General features: G+C 46.2%; 1 protein-coding gene across 2 annotated transcripts in view; it reads right to left on the bottom strand.

The window, feature by feature from the left end:
- Nucleotides 1–26,580, bottom strand: part of CLIP2 (CAP-Gly domain containing linker protein 2) — a 125,646-nt gene extending 99,066 nt beyond the window's left edge. For both annotated transcript variants that reach the window (XM_054008357.1, XM_054008356.1), the window contains exons 1-2: nt 26,192–26,580; nt 2,714–2,937 (exon numbers count right to left, since the gene is read on the bottom strand). In XM_054008357.1, the coding sequence (XP_053864332.1) occupies nt 2,714–2,825 (112 nt within the window). In that variant the 5' untranslated portion in view covers nt 2,826–2,937; nt 26,192–26,580. The remainder of the gene's footprint in view (nt 1–2,713; nt 2,938–26,191) is intronic.
- Nucleotides 26,581–26,931: the final 351 nt, after the last annotated feature.

Genomic DNA, 26,931 nt, shown 5'->3' on the forward strand with positions numbered 1-26,931 from the left:
CAATCTGCTGTTTGGCGCCGCAAGCCTGGGAGGGGAGAAGAATTAGAGCGGGGGTGGCGTGCTCGGGGAGGAGGCGGAGCAGAGGTGAGCTGGGGTGGGGAGCTGCCGCACGGCTCTCCGGGTGGGGGAGCTGCCGCAGGGGGGAGCGCCTCAGGGTGGGGGGAGCTGCCGCAGGGCTGGGGGGAGAGGCCCGCAAGATGGAAGTTTTGCCTATGGCGCGAAACTTCCTTGCACTGGCCCTGGCAGCACCGTTCAAATGCCAGTGCAGACCGGGGGGAAAAAGGGGAGGTGTATTTTGCCTGGTACTCCAGGAGCAGATTCAGATACTATTGAGCATAACGATACCTTCGCAGCTAGGCCTGCTGAAGTCTATGGGACTAAACTAGAGGAAGGGAATCAGAATTGGATTCATTTATCACTCCTACCTAGAGCAGAGAAAATATAGCAGAAAATAATTCATTGCAGTGAGAATTTGCTCCATTTGCTTTAACTGTGTTCTCACCCTAATACTTAGACATCAGGGGGCTTTTAATGTCATTGAACTGTGAGAGACAGGTCCTAAAGCTAAACAACAACCCTGCTAATGGTCACATCTGTCTTCATCACCCTCAGTAGAATTTTAAACACAACACAGAGGGCCAGATCCTCTGCTAGTGTCAATCAGTGTTGCTCCATGGACTTCAACGCCACTTTATGCTAGCTACTGATTTGGTCCAGAGTCCGATGAGATGACTGAGTTTGGCAGCCCAGAAAAGATTTGCACTCACAGAGAAAAGCAAGTTAAATCCTAAGGTTTTTGCAATCTGCTCCAGGGGACAGTTGGCGGGAGCAGAGGGGGGTGCTATTCACCATTGAAGGAACAGAAATATCCACTACAAAGGTCCTTGAACAAATCAGTGTCACTGAAATGGCAACAGAGTCAGAGTCACTGAGCAGAGAGGGGCTCTTTGTGTGGCAAACGCATGCAGATGTAGCTGCCTGAACCCCTGCTCTCGTTGCAAAGAGTTGACAAGACAAATATACATTGATACAACCTCCCTCCCACTGAAATCCCACAAGGATTTTTTTTTAAAAAACAACACTTCTATGGTCCCATCACTGCACCAATCATTGCCTGGTTTCCCTCTCTTTTGTGCAAGCATCACCCCAGACTAACTTGCTTTGCAATGACAACGCAGATCTTTGTCAGCTGTGGCCCTGATCCTGCAAAAAAGTCATATAGGAGCAGGGGGCCTTTCTGTGCTTATACTGAACTCACTGCAGGATTGGGACCTAAAAAATGCGATTCTCTAAAGGGACAGAACCATACACAGCACTAATAAAGCTAGCGAACACTGTCTTATGTTGAGGTAGGAATGAGAGGGTGGCAGATTTTAGGTTAAAACCAGCAACGTCCCCATCAAGGCAAACATTTGAGTGTATGTTTTTAATGAAATATATAGTGAAAAAATCTCTGCGTATTGAAAACAGTTAGTGGAGGGCCTGGCAGGCCCTAAAGATTCACCATATCTGGGCTTATTCCTGGGATCACGAGCATTTGGAAAGGACCCACTTTATATGTTTCAAGGGAATTGTTTTAAAATAGAAACAATTTTTATACCTAAAAAGTTAGCCAAAAGTTGCTTAAAATTAAGCAGCCAGGAGAAATCACAAACTGGAAACTGTAGCCCTAAATGAAGGGCAGCTTGCAATCCCTTGAATTTTTAGGGTTGCACTGAACATTGGCCCTAGTATTGCTAAACCACATTCCTTACACATACTGATGTGTAAACAGTATGCAGGGTACAAAGATCACACACCCACAGTCCAGGATATGAGTGATAATACATAGCATGAAGGTCACCTGCAAATGAGTCAACCCAAATTGCTACACTGACTCAGGATAATCAAAAACTGCCCTCCCCCTTCCAAGTTCCATCAGTCAGAAAGGTTCACTCTCATAACTCTGCAAAATCATTCTTGCATCATCTCATGACAATGCATTATTCTTGTCAGTCTGTGCCTCAGTGACTACTGTGCATGCGTACGAGTGAGGCTTTCAGTTCCCCAGGCAGCTTTTCTTCAAACACACACACACACACACACACACACACACACACACACACACACCCTTAAGTGCCCCGTAATTGCACCACGACTGTCACCACAGTACAACACTTGTATTAAAAAAAGATATTCAGCCTTCGTTCTGTAAACCCTGTACAGATGGAAAAAAAAGTCTACACAAATGAACCCATGTGGATGATTTAGTTGGTGTTGATCCTGCTTTGAGCAGGGGATTGGACTAGATGACCTCCTGAGGTCTCTTCCAGCTCTAATAGTCTACGATTCTATGTGCTGCAGACAGATGCAATTACTAGATCAGTCATCCAGGTATACATGCACGCAGAGCTGGGACTACAACCCAGTTCCTTCAGCTCCAAACATCCCATGTCTTAAGCTAAGGAGAACCTCTAAAGCAAGTATCAGAGAACCTCTAAAGCAAGTAGAAAGAAGCAGGTCCCTATCTGCTCTGTAGATCAGCCACTAGAGGGTGACAACTCTCTCATTCCAATATACTTGCTTTGCCTAGTTGCCATGATGAGCCTATTTATGCCAACATGAGGAACAAGCGCGGAGGATTTTAAAACCAGGAGAACCCAGACTTAAGACATTTTTCACCAGGTAACTTCAGAGGGCTTTGGGCCAGGCCCTAGATGAATCCAGGTCTCACCTTCCTTTGAGCCAGTAGTGGCTGCAGCCGCAGCTGTCCCCGAAGCCCGTCCCACGGGGCTGGAGTGTTTCCCCGCCCTGCCGGGGATTTTAAGTCCACTTGGCTTCAGCATGTTTGTCTCGCTCTGTATCTCAAGCTAGTAGCTGCCCGTCTCTTGGAGGGTTTTCCTACTGTTGCCCAGTCAGGCCTCTAGATGATGGACCTCTTCTTCCATCGTCACAGACCTGGAGAAAAGAAGAGCACAAAGAAGTCAAATTCAGTTCAGAGAGGAAAGAGGGTCTTGCGGATAAGGGACTAGACTGAGACCCAGGAGATCTAGGCTCGTTTCCCACCGCTGTCACACATTCAGATTCACAGCATTTAAAGCCAGAAGGGACCATTAGATCATCTAGTCCAGGACTTCTCAACCAGGGTTCCGCGGCCTCCTGGGGGTCTGCGAGCCCTTTCGGGGGGCCGCGGAGCTCCGCCACTGAAACCCAGTGCCCCGAGTCCCAGCGCTGATCCAGAAACAGCGCGGGGCTGAAGCCAGCACCCCCCCGCTCCCAGCCAGGAGCGGCACAGGGCTGAAGCCGGGAGCCCCAGCACCCTCCACCCCTCTCACTGAAGCTGGGAGCCGCACTGAGAAACACCCCCCCTGCACACAGCCCCTAGCTACCCCCTCCCCACACCCCAAACTACCCCCCCCCGCACACAGCCCCTAGCTACCCCCTCCCTGCACCCCAAACTATCCCCCTGCCCGCACACAGCCCCTAGCTACCCCCTCCCTGCACCCCAAACTACCCCCCTGCCCGCACACAACCCCTAGCTACCCCCTCCCCACACCCCAAACTACCCCCCCGCTCACAGCCCCTAGCTACACCCTCCCTGCACCCCAAACTACCCCCCTGCCCGCACACAGCCCCTAGCTACCCCTCCCCACACCCCAAACTACCCCCCGCACACAGCCCCTAGCTACCCCCTCCCTGCACCCCAAACTACCCCCCTGCCCGCACACAGCCCCTAGCTACCCCCTCCCTGCACCCCAAACTACCCCTCTGCCCACACACAGCCCCTGGCTACCCCCTCCCTGCACCCAAGCGGTTTTCAGACTTTTGGAACTGAGTCCCCCACTTTGCGTTATATTTTTGGGTGGCCTCCTGAATGAATCGGGGGGGAGGTGGCGCTCCCTCCCTGGACCCTGCTGTGTGGAGCTGGCTTGAGCCCTGCCAGCCCTTGCCCCCCCCCCAAAAAAAAATAGAAGTAAAACTATGCCTATGCCCAAGGGTCCCCCATCCCCCCGCCCAGAGCCCTGCACTCCCTCACTCCCTCCCCACTACCGGGCCCTAGCCTTTTTATAGCATGTTGAGGGGGACCTCAGTAAGAAAAAGGTTGAGAAGCCCTGATCTAGTCTGATCTCCTGCATATCACAGGCCATTAAATTTCACCCCAATGCCCCTACATTGAACCCAATGACTTGTTAAACTAAAGCATTTCAGTCCTCGGGAGCCAAAACTGCTGCGTGCCACAAGCAGAGCACAGGAGAGATGAGGTGCCACTCATGCTGAGGACAGGGAAGTGATCAGATGAGGTATGCCCAGATGATCCCAGGAGGTGGTCCATGCCCCATGCTGCAGAGGTAGGTGAAGAAAACCCCAGTTTGACTGGGGGGAGGGGGAGAATTCCTCCCCGACCCCAATGACCAGTTTAACCCTAAGCATATGAGTGAGTGACACCGGCCAGGCACCTAAGAAAGGGGGTTCTCGGTAGCACCTCAGAGCACCAATCCACTCCATGCAGTATCCCATCTCCAGCACACACCCTGTGTGACCTCAGACAAGCCAATCTCTCTGTGCCTCCGTTCTGCATATGTAAAATGGGGATGATAAAACTTCCTTTGTCTGCCTCACTTATTTAGCCTGTAAGTTCTTCAAGCCAGGCACTGACTCTCACCCTGCAGATATACCACACCTGCCACAGCGGGGCCCTGGATGCTGTTCTAACATACTAGGGCGTTGGTCCAAATATCCCAAACCAGGTTTTGAAAGAGCTCACTAAAATTACCCATATCTTATCTGAATCCTAAACATTCAAAATTAATCTGCCGAGAGCCAATCCTGCTCCACAATGGAAGTTTTGCTGGGGACCTCATCAGAAACAGGATAGAACCCTGGCTGCTGGCATGAACATTTCTTCTCACTTAGTCCTAAGCAAAACGCATTCCTGCCGAGCTCCAGAAGCACCATACTAAAAGGATACCAGCACTGTCAGGACGTGGAGAGAAGCACAATGTAAAGAGGCAGCTAGAGCTCATGGATTCATCACAAGACTGGGAACAATGATCTTCTGAGGTCTAGCCTTGGCTCTTGACACTGAATCACTGTAAGGCACTGATCTGGTGTCACTCCTCCACACCAAAATCTGCGAACACAAGCTGGGTGAACAAGAGGGAGAATTCAGGCAACACTCCGGAGGCTGCAACAAGTGGACATAGAGAAGAAGGGCACATGGGAGGGGAAAACACAAAAACAAGGAGAATTCCAAGTCCTGAGTGCTTATAAATACACAGGACGCTCAGAGTAAGTTTCAACAAGGAAGATGTCCACATGGCATCAGCTTAGGGAACCAAGAGAGATGGGAATTCATAGTGGTGGGGGGAAAAAAAACACCAGAGGTGAAATTTTGGTCCCATTAAAGTCAACAGCAAAGCTCTCATTGACTTCAGTGTGGTAGGGCTTTGGAGACCTGCACACCCTCATCAGGCTCCCAAGCTTTCTTGGGTGAATTCCTCTCCCCATTGCAGTCCAAGGGAGCTCGGAGTGCTCCTCATCTGGGAAAAGACTATCAGGCCCAAGAGGACTAGGGGCGCCCAAAATCTGAAGTCACTTCTGAAAAACGTTGACTTGCACCCAGACTGTGACAATGAACAAGATCGCAGCAAGAGCCACAAATCTCGGATCGGCTCATCCACAGAATGAGGGAAAGTGACAAACTTCTCCACCCGCCTCCCGCTGCAGCTCGGGGATAGGTGAGCAGTGTGAGCAGGCGGCCAGGGTTCTGGATGGGCCTGTCCCTGCACTGAAACCTGGGCCATTGCATCTTCACTGCTGTTTTTAGCCATACGAGCTAGGTTAAAGCCAGAGCAGATATGCCCACCTAAGCTGCGATCCCACCGCCGACTGCTGTGTGGACATACCCAGAGAGAGGCTGAGGGACACCGTCTTTCAGCATTTTAAACAACAACCAACAAGTGTTGCTGCTGCTAAGAATTAGACTGGTGGCTTTTTGAAACTGGACCACCTGATTTTTAACCCTGCTTAGTGAAAAGGAGAGAGATCCTGAGAAGGGAAAGAACCTTGCGCTTAAGAGTTCAGTGCAGATCCCAAACGTAAGCCCAGCTTTGGGCATTTGCCATACATGCAATCCAGACTTGAAATTTCTCTGCAGTGGGGACTGTGGGTGTCTGGATCGCAGGGAAAAGAAAGAGGAGGAGAGAGAATTTAGAGATGGGAGAGTCCTATTAGGCCATCTAGTTCATCCTCCAAAGGCACTGCAGGATTGTTCTCACGGTATTTTTCCTCCTATTATTTTATCCAATCTAGTTTCAAGCGGAGCTTCCAGCACTTCTCTTGGGAGACCACGCCGCATTCTAATAGTTCTCACTGTCATATTCAGCCTAAATGCTGCTTTTATTAATGATGTGCTGTTACTCCTAGTTATACCCATGCTCTCCCGCACCCCACACCACCCACGTCACCCTGGTCTTATTTTTCATCTACATGACTTGATGTTGCATTTGGGAGGGATTTGGGAGGCCTTTATGTTATGAATTGTAGCAGAAATGCTGTTTAAATCCATCCTCATGACCCAGGTTCACAGAGTGGGTAGGTGAAGAGGGGGAGGGGAAGGGAGAGATTTAACAATAATTCAAGACAGAAGAAAGAAGCCGCACAGTTTATCAGCCTCATAGCAGAGGAAACCTCATAATCCAGGGTTTTGCAGTTACAGCCAAGCTAATTATAGGAAGTTGATCATTTATTCAATGAGTTCAGCCTGCTCTTCTGTTTTGCAGATTCTCTGTGAACAGACTTGGATGCATTCGTTCATTATTTGGAATGGTGAGAATACTGTGCAAGCATATTGCAGCCGATGGGTTTTTCCATTAACTATCTGCGTCAACTAAATCTTTAACTATTCAGTGTTCCTGGGGTGCAATTGGCCACATAAGTCACATGATAGTGTTTCTACTCCCTGCTGGGATTGACCGTTTTTAAAAAACAAAACAAAACCGGAGAAGGGAAACCAAAGGGTTTCAAGATGATCGCTCAAGCACTTCTGGCAGAAACCTCTGTGCAAACGCATTTTGGGAGAGTTTTACTTTCAAAACACTCAATCAATGCTCGCAAGCAAATGAATACCAAGGAATTTCCTGGTTTTCATTCTCACCAACCATGTTAACTCGGACACAGCTTCCACACTTAGCACGAGCCATCGGAATGGGCAGAGGGGTGGCGAGGATGAGCGCAAGAGCTGGAAGTGTTACACACTCAATACGGCATGGCCCAGATTTTTCGGCAAGTGCTCAGTCCCCACAATGGGGGCCAGATTCTCAACGGAGCACCTCTCCCATTAAAATACCAAAATAAGTCCACCTCATTTTCAAAAGACATCAGCATGATCAGCTCTTAAGAATCTGGCCAGGAGGGTCACGATGGGAGTTTGCTGGGTGCCGAGCGCTTTTGAAAATCTGGTCTTTATGGAAGCGCCTACGTGGGAATGGAGCTCTTTTGAAAATCTGGCTTTAATTATGGGCACTGAGCCCTTGAAGATCTGCCGCTCATGTAAACAGATTGGAAATGCCTCACGTATTCCTTTTCCCCTTCCCACACGCGATCGCGTTTGCTCTGGTTACAGCGCTTAGCCTTTCAACGCAACCCCATGAAAATGAAGGAGGCTGGCATTCTCCTGGTGCATCTTAAAACCCCCACCTCCCTTTGGGGAGACGTTGGGCCTGCCAGCTTGGATTCTTTTGCTTTCATTTTTCCTCTTCCGAGATGATGCAGACTACAGGGATTTTTCTAAATCTCAACTAAATTCTTCCCCGGTCCTTTCCGACTAAAATCAATGGCTCTGTGTGTTCCCACAGCCAAGAAAAAACATCCCCGGAATGCGCGATATGAAAGTCCTTTTCTGACAGCAGAAATTTTATATTCTCTCTTTACAGCCAGAGAGAAGAAGATGAATCTGCGTTACCGCGGCACACTCACAGGCATAGAAAAAAGGGAAACAGCCGCCAGCTAAATGCACAGACAGCCTCAGAAAACAGCTTTCTAGAAAAGCAATGCACCCGAGTACATAACCCCGGACAGAATTGCTTCAGAAGAATCCTAGTTAGTCATCAAAGCAGGCTGAGTAAAGGAGGATGCAATGATGGATTTGCTATTACTTTGCACCCCGTTACAGGAAGCATTTGTTTAATAGTGGCGAGCAAGCGAGAGAGGGAAAGCAGGAGTGACAGAGCAAATAAAAGGGCCTAGATGCAGAAGCCTTTGTCAGCTTTGTTGGCAGAGTTCTGCTGCAGGATCCCCTGCTGGTGAGCCACTCTGCTCTCCTCAATAAGCATGAAGCCCTGCCCCACATATCCAATGCAGCCCCAGCTTGGCTTCCCATTGAAGGTAAGCATGAGGTGCAAAATTCAGAGCCCGAATTCAACCTCTCCTCCCACCCCCCTTTTCAAATCAATGGGATATTCCAATCCCAGGTTTTGGTTCAGCTCATCAGTGTGAGACAGGGTCAGCCACAGATCTCGGTTTGCAAGCAGCTATCGCAGATGCATGTGGGATTTGGAAACAAAATCCCCTCCGAAGCACTGGCGATACGCTCCATAAAACGTAAAAGCAAAATTTCTAAGTGTGGACGCCTACCATTTAGATTCCTAAATCCACCTTTAAGCAACTAAACAAAAGTAGCCTGATTTTTTTCCTCTTATGGCTATGCATGCCCACGTTTGCAGGATCAGGGCCCAAAAGCAAAAAGATGTAAAGAAAAAATAGCCCAAGTCCGATCCCTGCCATGCTGACTATGAATACAACGTGCTGTTTGAGAAGTGGGAGAAAACAGACATTATAAAATACTGACTCATGGGAGTAACCACAACTTCAAACGGGACTGCTGGTTTGCAGGATCAGATCCTGGCTCTCATTCTAAGCACTTCCCAGCTAGAACAACCTTTAGAAACCCAACAGCTCGTGCTGTTGAAATAAGTGCAATACACCAGCTTTCCACACACAAGTACAATGTACGGGGAATGCCAGAAACCAGAATGTGACCCTCTAAGGGGGAAGGCAGGGGAGTAAACAGACTCTCATTCATTTTTAGGGCTCTCGTGACCATGCAGTGACACAGCTGAATTATGCTAAAAGGCTCTGGCACTTTTAACAGTAAAGAGGCAGCTTGTGAAGCAAAACACACACACACACACACACACTCTCTCTCCTCTGCTCACAGCTGCTTTGCTACTGAAATAACCTTGACTCCGCACACTAATGGCAAATTAATTTTGTGCTTGTGAGATACATCCCCCATCTACTATGGCTAAAAGATAAATAAAATTCTAAATGCTGGCAGATCATCTGGGCAAACAAACACGTTGCAGGATGTTCCCCAATGTAAAATCCCCTTATGTATGTTTTTAAAATGAAAGCTGAGATTCTCACTTAATAAAACCCCAGCTCCTGGAGTCATGTTAAGTAGAACACCAAATATTGCTAGACCTGAGATGAAATGAAGAGTTATCAACACCAGAAACAACATGTAACTGTTGAAAGTGGGGGCCGGGGGGGCACAATTTAAAGGTTTTGTGGGATGCAGCAAGGTTCAGGGCAAATTGGGTTACCATACGTCCATATTTTCCCAGACATGTCCAGCTTTTTGGTTCTTAAATTGCCATCCAGGAGGAATTTTTAAATATCTAAAAACGTCCGGGATTTTGCCATTATTATTTTTTCCCAAAGAAGAGTTGATCATTCAAGAAAGAGAATGAATGTTGATCATTCGAGAAAGAAAGTGAATGTTGATCACTTGAGAGAGTGCCCGCTTTTTCACCCTAGCTCCCAGCGCTTGCACCATTTCATGTGGCTGGGAGGGAGGGGGAAGAGGGGGAACGCGGCGCGCTCAGGGGAGGAGGCGGGCCCGAGGCAGGGATTTGGGGAAGGGGTCCAATGGGGCAGGGAGGGGGCAGTGTTGGGGCGGGGAATTTGGGGAAGGGGTTGGAATGGGGGCAGGGAAGGGGTGGAGTTAGGATGGGGCCAGAGTGGGGCGAACAAATACCCCCCCGCCCTCCTGTGGAGTGTCCTCTTTTTTGAATGTTCAAATATGGTAACCCTAAGGGCAAAGCATATAAATCCTGGCAGAAATTGGGGGTGGAGGTGGACATGACCTCTCCCCATGCGTCAGCTCTGATCAACACCATCTCTGATTTTTGCCCTTTGCACTTGGTTCAGCTTGGCCTTTACAAACAGTCAGTCTGTTTCACTTTCTGGCTCTCAGGCACTAGCCCAATCCCGTTGCATGTAGGTTTGCAGCACTACAGAGGAAAAGTTAAGTAAAAATCCTTTCCCATGTAATTTTTTGAAGTGACGCAAAAAAAAATTAAGTTTTGTTTTGCTAAACCATTGCAGATGGAAGGGGACTGAATTGAGAGGTGTGATTGGGTGGGGTGGCCCCAGTGGTAGGAGGAGTAGCTCACTATGCCCCTTGTGTCTCCAGTCCATGGGTTAGTGGTAGTACAGGACTGCTTTAATACCAAGTCATTTATTGAAGATCCCATTCCTTAAAATATGAACATAAGACCCAGAAGAGCAATAAGGTGGACAAAAATGTCACGGCAGCTGCAGACAAAGTCCATGGGCTTTCGATTAGCTTGAAGAGGAGGAATAAAGGAAAAGTTTACAACTAAAATATTGCCTCTGTATTGAAGAGGATTATGGGGGATGAAAGAGTCACATGAACGAACCTGTTTCGTTACTTGGTGGTGTGCTCTCCTCTGCAGCTAGGTGTACCTGGCATTAACAACACGGCAAGCTACCTTGCTTCCCGATGGATGTGCTAATGCGTTCTGGGGATAGACCCTACCAAGAGAAGCAAGATTCTTTGTGCACGTGTGGGTCGTACTCTCTCAGCCAAGGGAGAGGGGGGGGGAAAAAACACAAAGCAAACATCTGAACTGAAGCACTTATTCCCAAAAGGATGGAACTAAGCCATTTTCAGATGTTAAGTTCCAGTGTGGCATCCAATACTGCAAGGACTATTGGGAGGAGGGAATAACTTAGGAGCCTAAGTCTCAGTGCAAATTAATGGGACTTAGGATCCTAAATTACATGCTTTTGAAAGTCTCCCCTTATGTTGACAGAGGGACTGGCTCCTTGCTCCCAGTCATCTTTGCCATTTCTGAAAGCTTCCCCCACTTGGTTAGAAGTAAGCTGAATTTGGTACTCTTCCAGGCATGCTACAAAAGCCCCCTGTTTGATATAGTTTTTGGAGAGGGCTACGGGGAAACTTCCTATAATGAAGAAGGGATGAAAAAGGTCTCTCTTTAGATGGCCGGTTGGCTGAGTTCCTGCTGGAATGAGAACTTAATGCTGCTGGTACTTTGTGGTGTTAATGCTGATAGGGCACCTGAAGACTTGGGTAGGTTTCCTTCTTATTTTAAATCTAACTGAATAATCCCTGTGGACCGAATGCGTTTGGGATTACTCAAAAGGATGGAAAATATGGATGTAAATATCTTGGACTGCCCAGATGTAGGAGAGCTCAACATGCAGCTGCCCTAACCTCGACCAGCTCTCAGGGCTAGGGAAAGCCAGAGATTTATGAGGCTCTCGGTCACACCACTTATTAAATGTGTTCTGCAGAATTAATGACTTATATGAGCGATGTTATTTATTGCTAATTCTGCTATTACTTTCTCATGTAGCACTGATAGGACTTGACTTTTTTTTTTTTTTTTAAAGAATGTATCAGTGACTAGCTAAGTAATTTTTATTCTACTGTTCCCTTTAAACTAAAATATTATTGGGGTGGGAAGGGGCATCTCAATTTTTTTAAACATGTGACTTAAGTTGGTTGAAATGTTTTAAACAATTTTTTGGGTGAAAAATTACATTTATCTTTATAAATAGAATTTTTTTCATAGAATCTCAGAAATGTAGGGCTGGAAGGGACCTCAAGAAGTCAGCTAGTCCAGCCCCCTGCACTAAGGCAGGACCAAGTACACCTGAGATCTCTGACAGGTGTTTGTCCAACCTGCTCTTAAAAACCTCCAGTGATGGCAATTCCACAACCTCCTTAGGTAACCAGGAAAAGGGGTGAGGAAAAAGGAGGGTGGGGGGAAGGAAACCAACATTTAAAAAAAAATCACATATATGAAAATGTCAATGACAAAAATTCAAATAGAAAAAAATGGTTCCTTTTAACAACCATGTAGAATGAAAATTACTCCAATATTTTTTGAAATTTTTAAGGTTTTTTTGCTAATTTTTCTGCTCTTTTTTGACCAGCTCTACTTTTCGCTAATAAAGCAACTAAACAAGTTACTGGTATATCATTCATTTTATAAAAAGTTAAGTCATATCCTACACTGTCTTTAAACCTACTGCAAATCTCCCACTGATATTCTTTACATGACTCCCAGAAGTGTGCCGGATGCTTCAGAGAAATGCAAAGACCTGGGGTAAAATCTTTTAGAACTGACTCCCCTAAGAACTAAGGACCTTTAGAAACCTCACCACTTTCCTCTCCGAGTGTAAGGTGCGTTTCTTTGACATTGCCTTTTTTAACATAAACACTCAGCAAAATTTATATTATAAACAGAAGACATCCCACTGCACATTCTTCTCCCTGGGGGAGAAGAGAGAGAACAAACATGTGACAGATGTCAGCCATGTTCTTTAATGCACTACTGGAAGGGACTTGGATACTAGGGTGATGAGCATGGTATATGTATATAGAATAGAACAGGATATCCTGACTCTATTAAATCAATGGCAAAATTCCCATGAACTTCCAAAGGCAGCATGAATGAAATCCTTGCCCTGTCCCAAAGTGTTATTTGCTGATGCAACACAATGAATGAGAGTCACTGAAAACGTGGTGTGAAGCAGCACAGGCCTTATAATAAGAACATGGGACTCCCAGTTTTGGTGCACAAACACATCTTGCTGCCCACCCAATAACAGAGTATAGGTCAACAGAGGGAAAAATTCTGCCCTCAGATCATCACAGCACAAAGTTTAACAAAACAAAACAAAAAACCCACTCTCCCTACAGCAGGGAATTGCCTTTGTTACCACAGGAATCCTGCAAAGTTCAGAATATCCGAACTCGCCATACGTACCAAAGAGCAGAATTTGCCTTGGGAGTGAAGTAATTCTGAAGGCAAGGCTCAAACTGTCCAGGCCTTTGTGAGGGACAGGAAATGAAGCCAGTCAAAATAAAGAGGATGATTTGATAAAGCCAAATTGCGGCTTTGCTGATATCAAAGGAAAAAGCAGATGCTGAAAACAGAGAGCAGCTTTATCTTGCTGCAGATTTAATTCCATAAATTGTTCCATCTGATCCTACGTGGTCACGCATTCACCTTTTTGCTTCTCTAATAAAGTTACTGACCACTTGTCAGAGATAAAATAACAATTTCTAAAGCACCAGTTAGATTAGGATTAAATCCTCAAATTTAATCAGTGCACGACAGAACAGGGGAAGAAAAGATATTCCTTCTTAATTAAGAAGACCAGAATCACTCACCAAGAAAATATTTTCTGTGATAAATAAAATGGAGACAGGATCCTTTCCCAATAGCTTAGCTGAGCGAAAAGAGCGGCTCTGTGCTATAATCAAGTTTTTAAGGGAAGGGCACCCTGGAGTGTTCACTGGACTACACAGTACTCGTTTGGCAAACACAAGCTTCTCTCTTTCCCTGGTGAGGAGTCAAAAGTTTCTTGAGGTGGTCATAATGATTTGTTGCCCTCACACTGCTCTCGCCACATCTATGGAAGATGCTCATCTCTTAAAATGTCTGTCTTTAATCTCTTCTTTATCCATGTTTTCTGATATTTAATGCATAGTGCAACAGGAAATCCTAGATGTATCCAGGGGCGGCTCTATGTATTTTGCCACCCCAAGCACGGCAGTCAGGCGGCTTTCGGCGGCGCACCTGCGGGAGGTCCGTTGGTAATGCGGATTCGGCGGCATGCCTGCGGGAGGTCCACCGGTCCCACGGCTTTGGCGTACCCGCCGCCGAATTGCTGTCAAAACCGCGGGACCAGCGGACCTCCCGCAGGCATGTCACCGAAGGCTCCCTGACTGCCGCCCCCACAGTGACCGGCAGGCCGCCCCCCGTGGCTTGCCGCCCCAGGCACGCGCTTGGTGCGCTGGTGCCTGGAGCCGCCCCTGGATGTATCTTGGAAGAGTGGGGGGGGGGGGGGTGGTTTGCATATTTTGCTTAGTTCTTCTATGCATTTATACTGCACTAATCACTGTGCTGTCTAGGCGTCCAATAAGCCACCGAGACAAAAGAAAACACTATCAAAGGGAAAAAATGAGAGACTATTACCTAACACTGGGTACTAAAGATACCCACAACACAGAAACGAAACCAAAGTAGAAAAAACACAGGCTAAGGAGACTCAGACTCCTCATCATAAATTGACTGGGGAATAAGTATGAGCCTGGGCCTGCAGTTCACAGATTCCAAATCTCGGTTGCAGTCAATGGGGATGCATACTCCCCATGCTGGCAACATGCTTATTGAAAACTGAAGGTTCAGCCCCTTAGATAGCAGTAATGTAAACAACACAAATGATTCTGTGCTAGTTAGGGTGACCAGATGTCCTGATTTTATAGGGACAGTCCCAATATTTGGGACATTTTTTTAAATGGGCTCCTATTACCCCCCACCCCCGTCCCGATTTTTCACATTTGCTATCTGGTCACCCTAGTGCTAGTGGAAGTCCAAACCATCCCCCATCCATGGGAAAAATCCAAGGGAAGGGCCTGAAAACTGCATGACCTCCAACTCCTTGACATCCTCCCATGGATGGAATGGGGTTCTCGTCTCTGGAGTGGGGCTGGGATTTGGCACCAACTGGTTTAATCAGTGCACAACCCCTTAGGCTTGATCTAGGGACTACTGAAATCAATGGAAAGATTTCCATAGACTTCAATGGTCAAACCCAAGTTTTTCATAAAACAAGGGGTGGGATGGGGTGGGGTGGGGGGGGATTGTTTCTTTACAAATTTTTGATGGAAAATACTTACCATTGATCACCCAGCCCTATTTAGAAAGAGTCTGGTAGGAGACAGAACAGTGGGCAGAGTCCCCTGGAGGCAGTTAAGAGGTATGATAAATACAGGTTTCAGAGTAGCAGCCGTGTTAGTCTGTATCCGTAAAAGAACAGGAGTACTTGTGGCACCTTAGAGACTAACAAATTTATTAGAGCATAAGCTTATGCTCTAATAAATTTGTTAGTCTCTAAGGTGCCACAAGTACTCATGATAAATACAGTCCATCATACAGCTCTGCAACTTACCATTCATGGCATACCCTTTTAGATCTGACTCTTTCTGTAATTAAATACATGCCGTAACATACACAAGGTGTACCGCATGGCGGAGTAAATCCTCCAGTAGAAACCCTCACACTGGGAATTTCCTGCCTTTTGACTGCTTCATTTAACACGGCATCAAAGTTTGCACTGACACTTACTCAGTTATTCGTCACACCTTGGGCTTGATTTGTCCATGGTTGGTAGTCTAACCTCTGCCCTGGGTTTTGATTATGAAATGAAAACAAGACTAAGGTCTTTTTTCCACCCACGCACCCAACCCAGTCCCACTTTGCAGAGTGGAATGGAAAGGCGGGTGCCACGTAAGTGATGAAAACATGACAGCAACGGGGATGATGAAGGGAATTGCAGTTTCGCTCGACTTTGACCATTTAAAACAAACGTTGGCTCTATGAGAGCATTTCCTTTCTTGAATTCATTTTCATCTTTTACCTGGCAGGAGGAGAACTCCTTTGAAGTCAATAGAGCTGTAACAGGTTACACCACAGAGAATCTGGCCAATAGAGAATAAGGAATTCAGAAAGTTTAGGGGGAGGCAGCAAAGATTCACTTTAAAACAGCAGGCTACATTCTGACCCACTTTACACCCCCCAGGTGGGTGCAAGACAAGGAAGTATTTAGCCCGGTGGGTTTATATTAAAGGTCAGATTGAAAGTCTTACTGCTGAAAGGTTTGATGCATCCAACTTCAAGATGGAGATTGGACAGGAAAGCTCAAACAGGTTCTTGTTTCTAAGAGCAGTTTAAGGAATTAAGTTGGATGTGTATGGAGAGAAAGGGGAGCAAGTGTAACTGGCCTCACTTGCTCTCCCTTGCGTACCTCTGGTAAATTCACCCTTGTGTGGGTCGAATCCTGGGAGTGGTTCCATTGAAGTCAAGGGGATTACTGACATAAGTAAGACAAGCCAATCTCGCCCCTATGTTTCCATATAGCAGAACAGTTTGGGATGGCAGCATTTCGAACTCTCCTCACCACAAAGGAGCATCAGACTTTCTCCATTTCCTGGGGCTCTCAAAGGATCAAGTTTTCACTTGACAAATTGCCAGGCCACTGGGTAGAAACCAGGTGCCTTTACTGTGCTCAGAATCCCTCACTGCACTGAATTCCAGAGTCTTTTGAAAGCACTTGAACCAAATACTGATGTATTTTTAACCTCCTACGCCTTGTCTCTACAGGGAAAGGCCATTGCATTATAATGGACACAATGTGATCTAAGCATGATATACAAGGACCATCCTGGTTAGCCCTAGAGTGAATCTTCACACCAGACCACCGTGTATGCTGTAAGTGCCACATTTGTTACAGAAATCCCATTAGACAAACTGTGACCGGCTGAGACATAATTCTGAGCATGTCTGTCTTATATACGCAATTATATATATACATACACACACACGTGTCCCAGTTTTTCACATTTGCTATCTGGTCACCCAACACTAAATGCTAAATCAGATCAGTTAACACACGGGCATTCTCCCATGTAGTCAAGCCCTTCAAGTGCCCTTAACCCAAGCAATGCAAGGAAACAACTAACTTGACTCACTGCCTGACCCCCCCAAAAGCAAAAAGCTGACCCAATGCAGGGTGGAACCCAGAGCTCTAGAGAGACGACAGTAGAGCAGGGGGTCCCAAACTGTGGGCTGCAGCTTTAAGATGTGCCAAGGCACAGTCCCCAGTGGTCCACCGGTGTAACTGCCTTCTCCTGTCAAGTCAAACTGTTGGGTTTCAAAGATCTTGAAGCATTTCTTTGAGTGCCTGTTGCTAGGGATTTCTCTTGTTACAATGAAAAGAAAGCCTGGACATTATTTACAGTGTTCTAGTTCATATGGTCTAATCCTTAAAATTAATAATATTCCTTAAGAAGAGTTAACAGTGAGCCGCAGTCCCTATTGCAGCTGCACAGGTGGGCCATAGGGGAAAAAAGTTTGGGACTTAGAGCATGGGTCTTGTGGCTGAATCGTATATTGGCAGCGAGGACTACTGGGTTCTACTTTCACTTGGGCCAGTAATTTCAGCTTTCTGTGCCGGATGAAGAGTGAAAATAAGAGTACCGGTCTCACGGGGGGAAATGACATGAGGCTTAGTTCATGGATGTCTGTTATGTGGTTTGAGATCGCCAGATTGAAGGTGCTATGGAAGAGTGAAGTCTCTATTCTTACTGAGCCCTAGGCCACTGAAGAGGCTCCGTCACTGCTCTTGTTCCATTGCAGTCATTCTGCTGTCTGTCTGTCACTATTCTTGGGGCAGCTCGGCAGTGACTGAGACCAGTTCCCAGAACCCCTCCTCCTCTTTGCTGATTCACCAGTGCACATTAAGTTTCCCACACAAAAAGCTGACCCACCCACCATGGTTCATGCTTCTCCAACTGCTGCTCTCTCTGGAGTCTCTGTGATTTCTCCAGACCACAGTTAACATGGACACATTTATGTAATTCCCACCACCCATAATGGTGGAGACAGGAAGGCCAGGAACTTAAACAATGTTTTTTGCCCAGTGTATATTAGTCACATATAGTTTCCTACTTAAGCCTACGGAGCACCGGAACAAAAGGCCTCTTGGAAGAAAAGCTCCGGATGGCTCAGGGGCTTGGAGCTAGAAGAAGAGCATTCCCCCTAAAAGTCACCAGTTCAAATCCTGCCCAAATCAGCAGATGGCACGTTTCAATTACTGCTACCAAGTGACTTATTACAATTAACATGTGCTAAAAATCAACTCATCATTGTTACACTGCCCTCCCTCCTACCGGCTTCTTTATTCCACCCACCTCTTACTGTTTGACTTTTAGATTGTAAGCTCTTTGGGGCACGGGCTGACTTTGCTCTGCATTTGTACAGTGCTTTCCATAAAGAAGCCTCAAGCAGACTCGGGCCTCTAGGTGCTAATGCAACAGAGCCAAAACAATCTCATCTGATGGGTGCGCACAGGCTTATGCAATATAAGACAGAGGTCACGGGCTAGTTCCTAGCAGATGGGCATCCACAGCGCAGAAATCACTATTCTGCACAGCAGTCGGATAGGCAAGGAAAGTGAACTACTCCCTCCCTCTGCTCTCTCCGCATCAGGGCTGAGGCACAGCTGGTTGGGTGGGGGGGAGGCTTGCACATCCTGGGACGGGGCTATCAATCCGGCATCTTTCACCAGCCCAGGATTCTTTTGCAAGAGCAGCTTTGCTGCACAGCCTGTTTTTAATCACACTTCTAATCTTACGGTTTCTACAAGCCACAGGGCTATTGGAAAGCACCCATATATTGGTTCTTAACATTTTGTGGAGCTAGGCAGACAGTGAGCAGATCCTGCTAGGAGGAGTATGGTGGAAGTAAAATTTAACATTATTAAATGTAAAAGGAGTCAGGAAAGTGTCAAAGTAACCGGAGAATCCAGATAGAATTGGTGTTAAAGGACTGTGCTTCATTTAGATCATTAGAGTGTCATCTCTTGGTAGCTGTACCCCTGGCAGTTGCTTTACTGCATACAGCAGGTTTATTATGCAGGAAAATGTCATTTACCAAAACATACAGTCTTTCTGCACTACAAGTCCCATTGTTCCACCCTGTACTCTAGGCAAGACCATAACCATGTTTTGGAACCAAGGCAAAGACTTGGCCCTGTCCAGATGTGCCAGTATAGCCTGGTTACAAAATACAGCTACGGTTGTTGTACTAGGGGCCCCTAACACAATTGTATTGTAGAGTAAACAAACAGTTATATGCAATGAAAAACTCAGAGCATTAAACTGGCTATGTGACTTCTTTTAGCCAAGGCAAGCCATAAACTTCAGGTACCCTAAGGGAGATTAGATCCTAAATATTCCATGAATGTGAACTATCCTATCACCCATGACTGCCCTTTAGAATTTGGTGCCCCAAAAGGACATTTTTCAAGTGCCCCAACACCTCCTGTGCTTTATAGCCAATGAACTCACATATTAAGTTTCATTTTCATAGGGGAAAGATGTGCTTGCTGATGCTTCAAAGGTCTCAAGACTAAAAATCTCAACAAGGATTCATCTAACCTTCTGATCTCAAGCACCATTTACTGGGATGCATTTACAGAGGGCTTCCCATATAGAACAGACCTGAGCAAGTTCAAAAAGCTTTTGCGCAGATCCCAACGAAAGCTGGAAAAAAATTCCATGCCATTCTGTGCTGTCCTACTGAACTTAAGCATAGACTTTCCCCAGGCTGAGCAGTTTGTTCAGTACAGGATTGGCCAAGAAGATAGCTGATTAATGGGCAGTCCTATGGAGAGGCCGTTCTGATCACATAGGATAGTGCTATTCATCTATATTCATTCTAGTTCCAATAGTTGAATGACTTTGCCACTTTAACCAGCTGATATATTAACTGGTGCATCTCATATATTTGTATGACCTGTAAGATTTCCATGCCCTGTTCCAGATATGGAACCACCTGCTTTTCTTGTCTAGATACCGAGATTCTTGGTGCCAAAGATCAGTATTTTTCCTCAAATAAATAAAAAACAAATGCAAAGAAACTACCCAAGTATAGCTGTTTTAACTCACAATCCTCCTCATTCATCCACTCTTATGCGATTGTATTTGGATTCATCCCAGAATCATTTGCACTGGTTCCCCATGATACTTCAAACCACAGGACAAGTCCTGCAGCACTTCAAAAAAGCATCATTAGATGTGGTGCCACACTTAGTGCGAGACTCTGGCCACTAAGGAGCAGATAGCAGGGAATAAAGGCCAGACATTTTCCTTGTGACACACAGGTTGAGACACCATTATATTTATGCCATGTTATCCCTCAGCAAACTGTCATTCAAGGAGGTACTGCTGTGTTGGTCACTAACTAAAATATCCTAGTTCTAGTCAAGGATGTCCTTATTTTACCCATGTGGAAACTGAGGCCAAGGAGGTTAAGTGACTTATTCAAGATCACACAGTGCCTGACACTACCCACCAAGCGAGAGCAGTAACTTTGTTAGCTATAAACTAAACAGAAGCTATAGAACGAAGCTAAGTGGACGCCCTATAGAACTACTATAGTAGAGCTAAACAGAAGCTATCGAACTAAGAAGCAGACTATAGTCTTGGGGCAGCCTGTGTGGAGAGATGTGACTACATGCATTAAACCAGTGTTTTACAGTCACAAAATGCTCGATATTCAAAACGAAGCTAAAGAAAAATCCGTTAAGTACATTTTCCATGACGTAATTGCCTCGTAAGCTGTTCCAATAGAGGCCTCCTTTTCTGGGGTACTTACACATTCAGAAGCACTTCAACATCCAGGAGACACGCTAACAAGTCCTGAATGGAAATGGGAGAGCTCCCAAGTGATGGGAAAGTCTGGGTTGTTTCTACAGGCAGCTGCTTTTCACGCCTGCCAGGCTCAAAGAATTATTGAAAACTTTCCAGCACTAATTGGCGAACACAAAAGTCTTCAGAGCCTGATGCAATAAACCAGGGGGTCAGCAGAAAAAGTGGATCTCCCAGAAAAAGGCGTTGTCAGTCATTGCACCGAAACTTGGTGCAACGTTTTGGCCTCTTGGTTTTACAGGGGCTGGGTTGGGAGGGAAATTACAGTTGCACATCAGCCAGGCACGGGTAGGAAGTGGTATGAAGGGGCTGATAAGATAAAAAGAATTTAAAACAGACCAAAAAAAAAAAATCAAAGGGAACCCCCAAGTAACATGTACGTAGCTTCTTACTGTATTCTAAGTACAATACAAATGTTTAACGAAGGCTTCCCTGCAACACTGTGAAATGTTAATACAATAAATAAGTTAATTATTACTGAAATGCCCTTTGAGAGTCAATGGAAGTTAGGTGCCCTGATGCTTTTGAAAAAAAAAAAAAATCTTACTCTCTATGAGTAATGGATAAATAAGTCCATTTTACAGATGGGAAAACTGAGGTACACAGGTTAAGTGACTCATTCTAGGCCACTGCGAGAATCAGTGTCAGAGTTCAGATAGTTCTCCCAAAATTAAGTAACCAATTTAAGCCGTGTCAATGTCTCAGATCTCTTTTGTGCCTTAATATGGGTCATTCCTTCCAGGGAGGCAGCCTGGGTCCAGGGGATAGGGCACTTGAGTGGCACTCAGGAGAGCTGAGTTTTATTCCTGGCTCTGCTACATAACTTTGAGCAAGTCACTTCACGTCATGCCTCTTTTATTATATTTATTTATTATTGTACAGCAGCTAACTGCACAAGAGACTTAATTACTACTGTAATAGAAATAATAAAACATCCATAGAGCAGCACTCTGAGTTGTGAGCCCAGACAGTCCCCACCCACCCAAACTGATATAGTATTTGAAATCATCAAGCTGGAGTCAACAATGTTAAGCCACAGGAGTGCAATTTGACAATCCTTGGTTACATTTATTTAAATGTGTTCCTTTCACTTCTGCTGTAATTGCGCCAACTCTGACTATTTGCTGGATCAGATTTTGTTTTTCGGTTTAGAAAGTAGCTAATAAAAATATTGTTCCTTCAGAACTTGTTCCAAGGCAAAAGGGCTGATGCAAAAATGTTGTAATTTTTACTGGCTTTTTAACAAAAACAACAACTTTTTTTTAAAGACGAAACGAGAGATGAGTGCTGATATAAGGTGTGACTCAAGAGTCATGTGGAATGAAGTCATCTCTCCACTGAGGGAAGCACTGTGCTAGAACATGAAAACCAGAAGCTGAAACTGACTATAAACCAAGTGAAATTGACCTGTGTAGTTTTATCATCCCAGCAAAATGTAAAGAAACTGCATAAGGCCCCCCCATCTAAGGAGCAGATGTAATTGTGTTAAAAATGTGTGTGCGCACTGTTGAAAGAGACTCTGTACATGGCAGGGTTCTGTGTTTGTTTCTTAACAATCTACCTACCACCCACAATCAGTTTACAAATAAAAAGATGTTTCTTTTTCCCCAACTGCTAGCTCTGGAGAATCAACCAATGATCTGAGAGCTGAAATGGGTATTTTTACAGCTCACGCATCACTGTCAGCAATAAAGATTGTGCAACAGAAATGCATGTTAGGAGAGAAAGGATGATTCTGTGGCTAAGGCACTAATATAGGACTCAGGAGGGCTGGGTTCAATTCCTGGATCTGCTGCAGACTTCTTGTGCAAATCACCTAACTTCTGTTTCACCCACCCTTTGCCTGTCTTGGCTAATTGGACCATAGAGATCTCTGGGATAGTGTGTCTCACTATTAATTTATGCAGTGATCAGCACAACGTGGCCCCGGTCTCCAATTGTTGTTGGGGAACTACAGTAATAAAGCAGGTTTCAGAGTGGTAGCTGTGTTAGTCTGTATCAGCAAAAAGAACGAGGAGTACTTGTGACACCTTAGAGACTAACAAATTTATTTGGGCATAAGCTTTTGTGGGCTAAAACCCACTTCATCGGTTGCATGCAGTGGAAAATACAATAGGAAGATATCTCTCTGTATAGATATCTTCCTACTGTATTTTCCACTGCATGCATCCGATGAAATGGGTTTTAGCCCACGAAAGCTTATGCCCAATAAATTTGTAAGTAATAAAGCAGTTAACAATCCTGGAGATGAGGAGGGAGCTAGAATAGAATCCAGACCACTCTCTCTGAGCTGTGTTGGCTCTGCAGGGCTAAGAAGAGTAAACAGTAATAAAAATTACGTGTGTCACTAGTTAGCAGAGACAGCTCTGAACACAAACAGGGAGCAGATGTGCTGGTGAAGAAAAAAAACTAGGTTTTTACATCATAGGCCCACACTAACAGTGACCCACGATGGTTTCTATTTAAAAGTGGGCTTGAGTCTTTGTTTATAAGGCCTCAAAGACGTTTTTTCCCCATGCTTGGTTTTTTTACCTTAGAAATACTAGAAATGTCAACTCTGGTCTTCTCTCGTTTTGCTGGAAGAACTACTACTTGTCTCAGACCATGTGTATTGTGAGTTCTCACACCTCAACTGAAACATAGAGGAGCTGAAAGCTTCCAAGACATCTTTTCTTCAAAACCTTAGTTAATGAATGAAGCTACAGTGGCATTAACACACAAAGCTTTGTCTGACTCAATTCCCTTCCTCTCCCAACAGCTCAGCTTTCACTCTCTCGACTCATGCAATGTCATCAGTTCACTGTCTAAGCAGGGACCATCTCTTCTGAGTTTGTGTAGTACTACCTGGTACAATGGGGCCCCAATCCTGGCTGGTGTCAACCATAGAGTCCTCTAGGATAAAGAAGACCTGAATTTCTAATGTAAAAAACAAGTGCAGGGGCCAGGGGGAGAAATAAAAACCACAGACTCACAAGCCATCTTTTAAAAAACTCATAAAGCAGTAAAAAATAAAAATTCTCTCTCCCTACCAGTAACCACCACTGACTTCAACAGGAGCTCTGGGTGGGCAGCACCTTTGAAACAAATCAGGTCATAGAGGGTTTACATAAATACTTTTTATCTGACCATTGGGAATGAGGCCAAACCAAGTTCTAACAACTAGGTGAACAAGAACAAGCCACGTTCTAGCCTAGCTCTCTGCCTGGCTAACACATTGCTTTAATATAGAAGTAGTCCATTGAGGACCACTGCCAGGTGGCGTAGGTGGTTCTCAACCATGGATACATGTATCCCTGGGGTATGCAGAGGCCTTCCAGGGGGTACATCAACTCATCTAGATATTTGCCTAGGTTTACAACAGGCTACAGGAAAAGCACTAGCGAAGTCAGTAAAGACTAAAATCCCATACAATGACTTGTTTATACTGCTCTATAGACACTGAAATGTAAGCACAATATTTATATTCCAGTTGATTTATTTGATAATTAGATCATAAAAATAAGAAAGGAAGCCATTTTACAGTAGTAGTGCGCTGTGACACTTTCGTATTTTTATGTCTGATTTTGTAAGCAAGTCGTTTTTAAGTGAGGTGAAACTTGGGGGTACGCAAGATAAATCAGGCTCCTGAAAGGGGTACAGTAGTCTGGAAAGTTTGAGAGCCACTGGGTTAGAACAGCCCCCCAGCCCGGAGACGGCACAGAGCCAAGCAGAATATAAGGACACACAATTGAATCTTGGCCTCAGCAGATAATCCAGGCCATGATTTTTATCACAACAGTGTCCCTTTGAATATACAGGTTTACTCTAGTTGCGAAACATCAGCCCTCAGCCTTCCAAGATCACAGCTCAACCCCTCACACGGCTTGTCATTGGCATTTTTATAATGGCTCTTGCTAACAATTTAACCTGTGGCTTGCCTCCGTGCTGCCCATTTGAAGTCCTGCACCCTTAGTGGTTTCTGCCAGGCCCAGTGACATTGGTTGGGGAGAGCACGGCTGTCTGACTGCAGACCTGCTCCTTGCTGGGCCTGGCTAATAGAAATGGATTACATTCAAGCAGCTTAACAGCAAGCAGCAATTGTTTTAAACTGCCAAATAACAGACCCAAGTTTAAGACCAGGCCAGGCAGCTCCTCCCCAGCAATGACAGGGCCGGGCTGAAGCGTGCTGATTAGAAGGGGCTCTTCATGACCGCAGCTGGATAGAGGAATGTCGCCTAGCCGCAAAGAGAGCAAAAGCTAGGGCAGACACCGCAAATCTAAAACCCCTTAAAATGCAAGTCACCCCCGAGAAAACCCTCCTTTCCAACAATGCAGGCTGGGCTGATGAAACTTGACACTCATCCCAGCAGGAATAATTTCTGAGCTGGGGTTCACAGGCCTACTAGACTGACAATCAGCAGAACAGTAAACAGCGCTTAGCACTAACATAGTGCTTTGTCTTCAAGCGGTTTCCAAACACATCTCCAACCAGCCTAGATACCTAAAGATAACGGGCGCCTCTGCCTTTCGCTTACTCACGTTTATGGGGCCTGTCCAGATGCACCATTAGCCTCTTCCTAATGTTTGGAACGGAAGCTGCCAGGGGCAGGGACCTTTATGATGTATTATTTATATGAAGTACCACATACTCCTGCAGCACTGTAGAAATACGAACAATACATTCCAGTCTGCCCTTGTTTAGAATGGCATTTCCCAGCTACAGACAAGAAGAAAACAGATCCTGTAGCACAGCAATGCCAACCTCTAAATGATGAGACAACCCGAAATCAGCAGGGATGCCCAGCCCGGCAGCCAAAGAGTGCCACGCAATCCAACAGCCAGCACACAAAAGAAAAACCCAGCTCCTGTTTCAAACCAGAACTTGATTGAGTTAAGCAATAGATGATGACGGCCAATGTCATTCCCATCTCTCCAGTTTCAGGTCCCTGTTTGTTCCCCCTGCTGGGAATTAAGGAGAGGATCGAGCCATTCTGTGAGCGTGTGTATATCCTTACTGTCAAGCCTACACCCATGCGTGGAGGTTACAATCCAAACCAAGCCAGGATTGCAGTCTTGGTTGTGTTCAGGTGGGTGTGTACCAGGGAGAGAGGGGGGATAGGGACGGAGTGCACATTTCAAAACAAAAATCTCCTCTAACAGTCTCTCCCCACCACACACAGCCTTCCACGTTTAATCACTGCCAAGCCAAAGGGGACTGCAGTAGGCAGCAGCATCCCTAGCACAAAACCCAGCCTACCATAAGAACTGTGCCCTTTTCTTTCCCCGGCCCCAGGACAATGCTTTGCCATGCCCAATCCTGGTGCAAGGAGATGCAATGCCAGACTTCAGCGCCTCACCCCCACCCCACCCCTGACATTTTCCAACAGGGAACCGCACCAGCTTCATTCATTCCCCCCCCTCCTTTGTTGCTGGCTCAAGACTCATAGATTCCTAGGCCAGAAGGGACCTTTGTGGTCATCTAGTCTGAGCCCCTGCATAACACGGGCCAGAGAACAGCCCCACAATAATTCCTAGAGCAGCCTGGGCTTGCATGATGAGCCCCCCAAATCCCCTTTGCTGCTGTGTTCCCCACCCTCCCTCAACCCAGGCCCTTCTTACCTTCTTCCTTAGCATCCAGCTTGCAGGGGGGCTGTGGAGGAGCCCTCCAGGCTGTTTGCAAGCCCCTCTTGGCCCCCCCCAGCCCTAGCCGGAGGCTGCAGCCCTCTGGAATACAGCCTGCCACTCCCTCAGGCTAACGCTGGCGGCATCCAGGCGAGGGAGAGAAGCCGGAGCAGGAGGGAATTGACGACACCGATGCAGCCAGAGCTGGAAGATGCTGCCGCCAGACAAGCCCAGGGACCGTACAGCGGAATCTCCCCCCTCTCCCTAGCAGGCCATGGGGAGGGGAGCAGGCACTGCAATCAGGGGGGCTGGCTCAGCTCCCTAGCAAGGTGATGGCTATTACTGGAGAGGCTCAGTCAGTGTGTCTCTAACGCCGGGCTCTGCGAATCCCCCTTCCCCGCCTGCTTGGAACAAAAGGGGAAGGAGCAGGGGAGGGAGGGGCATTCCAGCTGTTTTTGTCAGAGCTGCACACAAACCTTCATCTTCCCGTTTCCCAGGCCTGAGCCCAGCAACAAAAGTGAGCGGGAGGCTGGAAAATGTAGACACCCCCCCCCGTACAATGTTTGCAGGCAGCTGAGGAGGAAATCTCCCCAGGTCAGTTTCAGGGAGGGTTTTGTTTAAAGTGCCCTATGTGTTTTTAATGGAATGAGGGATAGAGGCCAAGGTAATCAGAAGACCTGGGCAAGGAGTCTATTCCAAGCTCTGCTACTGATGCACGGAGGGGCCTTGGGCAAATC

This window comes from Malaclemys terrapin, chromosome 18 (assembly GCF_027887155.1).
Source record: "Malaclemys terrapin pileata isolate rMalTer1 chromosome 18, rMalTer1.hap1, whole genome shotgun sequence".
NCBI lineage: Eukaryota > Metazoa > Chordata > Testudines > Emydidae > Malaclemys > Malaclemys terrapin.